Here is a 7,837-nt window from a genome sequence, read left to right as displayed (position 1 = left end):
AGCAAATTAAGGGGGCAGCTGTAACAAGGCCCATTGCAAAGCAGATACTGGCTAGACTCCAAATCCCACCTGCACTGCCTCCATCAGACAAGGGCAAGCTTCTGGCAGCTTCCCAGAATCAGCCTGGTAATCCCCCTCCCTTGCCCCCTCTCCATCCTCCCCAGCCCCTGCTACCAAAACCTTGCCAAGCAATGCCATATACCGGGCTAGACAAAGGAGTGACTTTGATGCTTCTTTGGTGCAAACACAAGCTGTGAGAAGTGAGAGGATAATGTTCACATCTGCTCTGCATCAGCTAAGGAGGTTGGTTGAGGCCCAGAGCAAGAGGTTGGTCCTTTATAAAGAGAAACTAGAACTGAACTGCTGATATCTTTGTACTGAATGTGGATACTAATTTTATAGGTTGAGAGAGGTTAGAAAAGTCCTCCAAGATGGTCAAGTCCATCTGTCCACCGAAATTAAACAAAGCCATGTGTCTTGGCAACAAAAAGGACCAAAACCCCCAGCTTGTATCCCAAGTATAATGAGACAAAACCACTCATTTAGATCCAGTTCATTGAATAAAACAAAGCCTCCCTTTCCACTCCCACTGGAGAATTTGAGGAATCAAAGGATGAAACCCCACCACTATTTCATTGACAGTAATGGGGTACACCTTTGTAACTCCCACCAGCTGAGCAAGGGGCTGGGCCTGCGGGAGGGTGAATGTGTCCAGGTTCTTCTTTCAGAGCAAATGTTGTGTTTGCAACGCCAAACAAATGTAACAAACGTTGCTTGAGTGATTTCATACCGACAAAAAGACAAAATGGAACAAACTTTACTTTAATGATAAAAGACGGAACATCGCAAACAACACCAAGCCTCTGACATTTACTAATAAATCTAATAATACTAATAAGTCTTCAATAATACTAATGAATCTTAACTAATAAATTGAGAAATGCCTAACTAGTAAACTAAATAGAAGAATAAACAACCCTAAAAACTTAAAAACCAATCTCTGTCCTCTTGGCAGCTAACTCTTGGTAGCCCTGGACAACTCCAGGGCTAATTTGGTCTTTTCTTCTTGGGGAGAGGCTCTGCTTCCTTCCGTGGGCGATGTCTTCTCCTATGTGTGTTCCTTGCCTTAATGGTTTCAAATACCCTGGAAGATGGAAAACAGACCATCCATCGTTAAGTCAATGCACACCATTAAAACAAGCTCTGAGATTTCCATTTCTATACAAATTTCTTTCTTTTCAGGCTGTGACTTATTTTTAAATTGATCAGCACCATGAATCTGGCCTTTCTTGTTTCAGTTCCTTCAAATTTCTTCCTCCTTTCAGTTCATCCTATTTTTAATTCGATCCGCACCATCAAACCAAGCTTTGGTGTTCCTATTCCTACTTGTATGAATTGTGTCTTGTTGGGGCATGGCAAGGTTTCATTCTGAATGCTGGGGTTTAAATAAGCTGTTTGGGATTAAAGTGGGTTGTAACTTCGAGCATGGCTGCAAGGGGTGATCCTCCAACTGCCCTCGGCTTCCCCCTGGCGCCTTTAGAGAGGTCAGCCTGTTTTAGTCGAAAGCCCCAGGCTTTTAGCAGAAAGAGGAAGAACTTCCGCACCGTTTGCACTGCCCGCACGGAAAGGGGCCTCCTGCCGAATGGGGTGGCTGGGGTGGTTGGCAGCAGGGACACTCAGCACTGCGGGCCCTCTTGCGGCTTCTCTTCCCTGTCTCCCCATTCTCCTTTCTGGGAGGGCTTTTGCTCCTCTTTGGTTCGCCCACAGTCTGGAAATCAAAGAATCCTTATGAATTTTTCCTTCCTCTCAAGAAGCTGGAAATCAGAGTGTCCAGCACAAAAATGTATCACCCCAAGCAAATTCCCCCAAACCCTGAAGAGCTGAGAAAATGGCCGGATTTGGCTACAGGGTGCGGCAAGGTGCAAACACAGCATTTGGATGAAAAATACCTCCTTTCTACTGCCCAAAGTGGTAGGATAAATATGTGGGTATCTATAGATCTACGTTTCTTATTTATACCTCTCTGCCTAACATCTATTTATTCATATTTTTCCTCCACAAATGTCTAGGGAATGGATTTTAAATTCAGTCAAATTAGTGAAGACACACTGTTACTCAGTTTCTACTACCCAGAATAATCTCTCTCTGTGAACCAAATTCCTGTTTGCTGGTAAGGAAAATTTTAGCAGTGCCACAGCACTGGCAGCTCCTTTTTGGGGAGTACACTGGGATGCTACAAAAGATCCCTGAAAATCTGCAGCATCTCCATTAACGCAGTCAGGATTATTGATGTTAGCAAGCAGTAGGGAATTAAGGATTTGATTGGAATCAGCAAGGGTGCCAGCACTTGAGAACCAAGTCTGTACAGAGTCAAAGCCCATTTTGGTGACAGTGCTGCTTTGTTGGGTCAAAGTTATCCTCTAGAATTCAGTATTTCAGAGCAGCAGCACAATGAAGTGCTGGGCAGCATCTGCTGCGCCTTTTCCAGTGCATGGGACGATGTGCTCCTGGCAGAGCAGCGTCTCACACAGCTCCCCAGCAGGTTTTGTCCCCTTTTCCCAGTTTCTTGACCCTCCTGGCATGTCTTGATTTTCTTCCCACTCACCTGAGCAAGAGTGCTGGCAAGTTTATGTTCTTTCTTCCAGGAGTAGTAGTATTCCACACATTGTGCCACGGTCTTACTCTGAATCTGTTGTGAAGACAAAAAGAAGGAATCTGAAATGGCCATCCTGTAGGGTGCATTGGAGAAAAACTAGAGTATGGAGTAAACAAGGAAGCAAAAAACATGGAGTAAATTGAGTAGCGAGTAAAATGAAATAAATAGGGAGTAAAAGAGGAGGTCTGCAATGTAGTATGCTATGTATTATGCCATGTAGTAACTAATTTAATGCACAGATCAACAACAAATCCATCTAGCACAGTTTTTCTTTCCCACATTCACTCCAATCATCCCAGCACAATGTGTTGTGGAAGTGCCAGCACACCTATGAGACAGATCTGACAGAGAACAAACATTTGTCTTCCAAAACAGCTTGGAAAAAAGGGCTGGAGAGGCAGAATCATCACTGTCACACAGGCCTTTGGTGTCCTGTTTCATTATTACTTTTATATTTTTGGTATTTGAGAAGAGAGAGACTGAATTCCAGTACTTGGTGCCAGAAATCATCATCATTTCCTTCTGATTATCTTCTAGGGTAAAGAATGTCCTATGGCTTTACCTGCTTCTGGATGAGATGAAAATCCTTGCCATAGGTGTGAAAAGCCTTTTGGAAGGACTCCTTCTCCTCAGGCGTCCATCTGTCAATGTCTGGCAATAAAGAGCAGCAAGTAAATTGATCCGTCTATCCACTTGAAATAGATTCCACTGGCCACCAAAACAAAATCAGCGCCACTCATTATTCACCTGTCTACATCTCTGCTCCTTCAGAAAGCAATGAAGACAAGAGCAGGCATTCCCCAGGGAAAAAAGCATGGAAAACAAGTAAAACTGAAGGAATAGATGCTGCTGCTTTCCCTGCCCCCAGAGAAGATGAGACCTTGCTCTTGTGTTATTTGTTTAACCATAAATGCTTGACATGGCAATTAAGGGGATGGCAGCATCTGTCAGTGAAGGAACAAGCTCTACTTTGGTTACCTGTGTAATGATAATCAGACAAGGGATGGCCTTGAGGTTTCGGGGGCCCCCCTGAGAGCAACATCTCCAGAGCCTCCTGCAAGATCCAATGGAAAAAGGCTTTAGCTTCCCCACCATGTAAAAAGGAGCCAAAAACCATAAATGCTGCCTCTTCAAGGATTCAGTCCACTGGGTCTCATATGGGTCAAACCTTGTGATTTGCTTCCCGACCCTTTGATCCTGCTCCCCAAGAGTGGGATTTTGCTCACCAACTCAGTGATTTTGCTCATCCTGCACCCAGAATTCCCAGAATTGTCTTCTGGGAATTTCCCCTCAATCCACCCCAAAATGTCTTAGACAACACAGATCTCCAGGAGATTTACAAGAGAGCAGGCTGTGGGACCCTCTGCCAGTGCCTCCAAGAGAGACTTTCTCCCTGCTTGAGCCATTTGGGCTCCTCCCTGACACAGCTGGAAGCAGGCAGTGGGTCCTCCGCTTCTTGTTAACTCCCTTCTTCAAAGGGCAGCCAGGAAAGGCTGTCCCAATGCCCATGCCTTATTAATTCCCTGTCTGCTCTTCTCTGCACCCAAATAGCCGCTTCTTACCGGAACACTGCCTTGTGCCTGGTGCAGGCAGTGCAGGGCAAGCTCCAGGTTAGCTGCTGCCCTGGGAATGCCACGGGAGATGGCCATGTCCAGCAGTTCTCTTACTACAAGCACAACAAAAACCCACCAAAAGTCAGGCTTGAGCCAAGAAAGGGGGAAGGTTGCGATACAAGGGAGAAGGAAAGCACAAGAGCTAAAGACAACAGGTTGGAGAGCATGAAAAGGATAGCAAAAAAAGGGGCAGGAGAACCAAAGGCCCATGTAGTGCTGGCTCTCCCTTCAAAGCAGCTTTGGTAATGAGAAGTGGGGGCCAATCTCCCCTCTTCCAGTGACAAATGCCCCGACCAATCCAGAGAGCAGGAAAGTTGTTCTTTTTCCTGCTCTGCTGCAAAACCAGAGCATTCTTCTTCCCTCTAACACTCCCACACGGGAAGATGGGCAAGACAAGGACAGAAGCAGAGTATGCAAGAAGTTGCCTTTTTACCAAACAATGAGTGTTTTCCAAACCCGAGCATCTCAGGGGTGGAAGGAAAGCTTGACAGCTACCTCTGTCAGGTTTTTCCATGTCAGAGTCATCATCCTCCCAGGGCTTCCAGACCAGGGATGCAGGTTCTTCATCATCACTTGGCGGTCTGGTCTGCAGCTCAGGGAGCTCAGCCTGAAAGTCACTGCCAACATTGATGCGTCTGAAGGAAGAAGGAAGTGGAGGTGAGAAAGGCAAGTGGTCAACAGGCACATCCCATGGACCCACAGGCTTGAATCAATCCCACCCCAACTCTGAAGTAGTAGTTCCCCTCCTTGCTATTCCTCAAATTTGCCGTCCTTTAATCCCTATGCCAAAACTCACGGCCGAACGCGGGCTCTTGCTTTCCTTTTCATTGTCCCTCTCCTTTCCACCTGAAAGAGATCAAAACAATGGTCCAGATAAAAATCATTCTGCCAAGATGGGTCAGTAGCCTTCCTTCTCATCCTCATCATTGCAAACCACGAACTCTTCTGTCCCAACTCCCCTCAGTTTGGTGTAATTGCTGCGTTTTGCACTTGGAACTTCAAGGGCAAGACCCTCTAGTAGTCTGCAGCTTCCTCAAGAGGGGAATTAGAAGGGTACACACTTCTCCCTTCAGTCTTGGGGCCAGTGAAAAGGTCCAAGGGAATGGCATGGAAGTTGTGCCAGGGGATGTTTAGGTTGGATATTAGAGAAAGGTTCTTCACCCAGAGGATGGTTGGGAACTGGAACAGCCTCCCCACAGCAGGGGTCAAAGCACCAAGGCTGAGAGAGCTCAAAAGTTGCTCAGACATTGCTCTTGGGCACAGGGGGATTCTTGAGGCTGTCCTGTGCAGGGCCAGGAGCCAGACTCGATGATCTTTGTGGGTCCCTTCCAACCCAGAAAATTCTGTGATACTGTGATTCTGTTCTTGTGAAATCCCATTCAAGATGGGATTTCACAGCTGCCTCTGACCATGAGGCAGAACCAGCCCTACAGGCACTGAAAAACACAGACAAGTCTATACCAATATATCTATGGAAAAGAGATCCAATGCAGGTGGAAGAAAAAATCTATAAAGATATTAAAATATAATGTATCTGTAAGTTATGAAAGTATGTAAGTATATAAGGATCACTGAAACCAGACCATTTTTGTAGGTGAAAGCCAGTATTGGAGGACAAGCCTGGCAAACTGCTTACATCCCCTGAACAACAGGGATCACAGAGGAGAAGTCCCATCATTCTGATTTTTAAAGCTTTGGAGGAGGTGTGAGCAGAGCCAGGGCCTAACAGGATTTGTCAACACTGAACCCCTGAACTCCTCAGTAACGACTGGATTGTTTTGTGGTCATCACGACATAGTTTTAGGACTTAAATGGGTATCAAGAACTTTTAATCAGGTCCTCAGTGGATGAGGATCTGAAATTGCATGGTGACAGCTCTCTATATTCTCTATGGAAAGGTCTGTATTTCCACTGGAGGCATCATTATTCCTACAGAAGGTGTACTCTGCTTTCATCTGCAACCTCTTCCGGGGAAAGTAACCACAGACCATGTCTATTGTGGTTGGTGGGACAGCCAACTGGAGCCTCTTGAGTTCTGTTAGCAGTTTGAGGGCAAATGGGGATTTTCTTACCTTTGACAGTTCCAAGGGGCTCTGGGGATCCCTGGTGGTAGATGAGGAGATGAGAATGTCGACCCAGAGGCCAGATCTGGTGCTGAGACCAGGAGGTGGATGGTCAGGGACAGCCCAGGAGCAGATCCTGCAGCTGCTGCTCCACCGGTGGTCCACCAGTGTTCCACCAACGGCTGCAGGAGCAGGAGACAACGACGGTTGCTACTGGCACAGCCCAACATTCCATGCAGAACCCCAGGGGATGCAGGGGACATAAACAGTGATTGTGGTCACCTTTGCCTCCTTTACTTCTTCTGGTGCAAGTTTGCTTTGAGGACCTTCCCATTGGGGCACTTCTCATCAGTCCTCTGGACGAGGCAAAGCAGTGCAGGGACGGCTCTGTGTATTCTCTGTGCTTCTCTGTAAGGTGCCTCCAGCTGAACATGCACAGGATCCTGGCTCTGTCAAAGGGTCCATACCACGTCGCCTTAACTGGAGAACCAGAAGGACCCCTGCTGCTGGCTCTCCTCCAGCTCTGAGAGGAGCAAGAGATTGCAACCAAGTTGGTTCAGTGGAGAACCAACTCTGAAGCTTTCTCTCAAAGTGGCAGCATTCTTCCTGCTCCCTTTCTAAATTGTCTGGTGCCTAGTAATGTCACTTGATGTTTTCCCTCCTTCGGGGCACTGAGCTGGTCTCTCACTGCAACACACATTCCTTGAAACTTGGAGAAACAGGACATTTTTCAGAGGAATTGATTGGGACACACACATGTGGACACCCCACCAGCAAACATTTAACGCAGAATTCCTATGTCTTTCTTCCAGCTCCCTTGAAGAAGCTAGATGTTTGTCTCAAAAGACTGTGGGATTCCTCTAAGAGACTAACACTAACAGAATTACTTTTTCACACTAATAGCTTTTACATTTATTTTAATACTTAGGTCCCAAATATTCCAAAACCCAGCTGGTCTTACTGCTCTCCTGCCTCACGTCGGCCAAAAGCAAATCTTGCTTGCTTCCCAGCCTGCTTGTTGCATGCACACCAGCAAATTAAGGGGGCAGTTGTAACAAGGCCCATTGCAAAGCAGATACATTGTAGGCTCTGCAAGTCCCACCCTTGACTTGAAGAAATCCACGGCTGGAACTACAACATGCAGTGCAAAGCCCAGAGCTCCAGAAAGAGTGAAGTGGCTTTTTCCTCTTCTATACTCCTCCAGACAAGGGGAACTTAGGTGTGAAACTCTGAGATTTTCTGCCTGGTAAGAAACTTGGGAAAATTAGTTTCATTTATTGGCAATCAAACCAGAGCAGGATAAAGAGAAATAAACCAAATCTGAGTTTCTCCTCTCTTGCTGTAGTTGCACCTTTCCCCCTAGCCCCCCCTTCTTAAATATGTTATGCCAGAAATGCTCCCAGCTTTGCTGATGGGCTCTGCCTTGGCCAACAGCAGGTTCATCTCAAAGTTGGCTGGCACTGGCTCCATCAAATGTAGGAAAGCTTCTGGCAGCTTCTCACTGA

General features: G+C 46.5%; 1 protein-coding gene across 2 annotated transcripts; it reads right to left on the bottom strand.

The window, feature by feature from the left end:
• Positions 1–807: 807 nt before the first annotated feature.
• Positions 808–6,422, bottom strand: LOC116438442 (zinc finger protein 541-like). Of its 2 annotated transcripts, XM_032097399.1 has the most exons (9): positions 6,342–6,422; positions 5,066–5,115; positions 4,765–4,904; positions 4,219–4,322; positions 3,635–3,710; positions 3,219–3,307; positions 2,606–2,689; positions 1,605–1,768; positions 808–1,144 (listed from the first exon to the last, which is right to left on the bottom strand). In XM_032097399.1, exons 2-9 carry the CDS (start codon positions 5,095–5,097, stop codon positions 1,048–1,050), a joined length of 786 nt encoding a protein of 261 aa, XP_031953290.1. In that variant the 5' UTR covers positions 5,098–5,115; positions 6,342–6,422; the 3' UTR covers positions 808–1,047. The 2 variants fall into 2 exon arrangements, with proteins under 2 accessions (XP_031953290.1, XP_031953291.1); XM_032097400.1 differs by lacking the exon at positions 1,605–1,768 and having other exon boundaries at positions 1,062–1,144.
• Between the last annotated feature and the right edge of the window lie 1,415 nt (positions 6,423–7,837).

Source organism: Corvus moneduloides, chromosome Z (genome assembly GCF_009650955.1).
Source record: "Corvus moneduloides isolate bCorMon1 chromosome Z, bCorMon1.pri, whole genome shotgun sequence".
Lineage (NCBI taxonomy): Eukaryota > Metazoa > Chordata > Aves > Passeriformes > Corvidae > Corvus > Corvus moneduloides.
The sequence above is the reverse complement of the archived record's forward strand: the minus strand, read 5'-3'. Positions and strand labels throughout refer to the sequence as shown.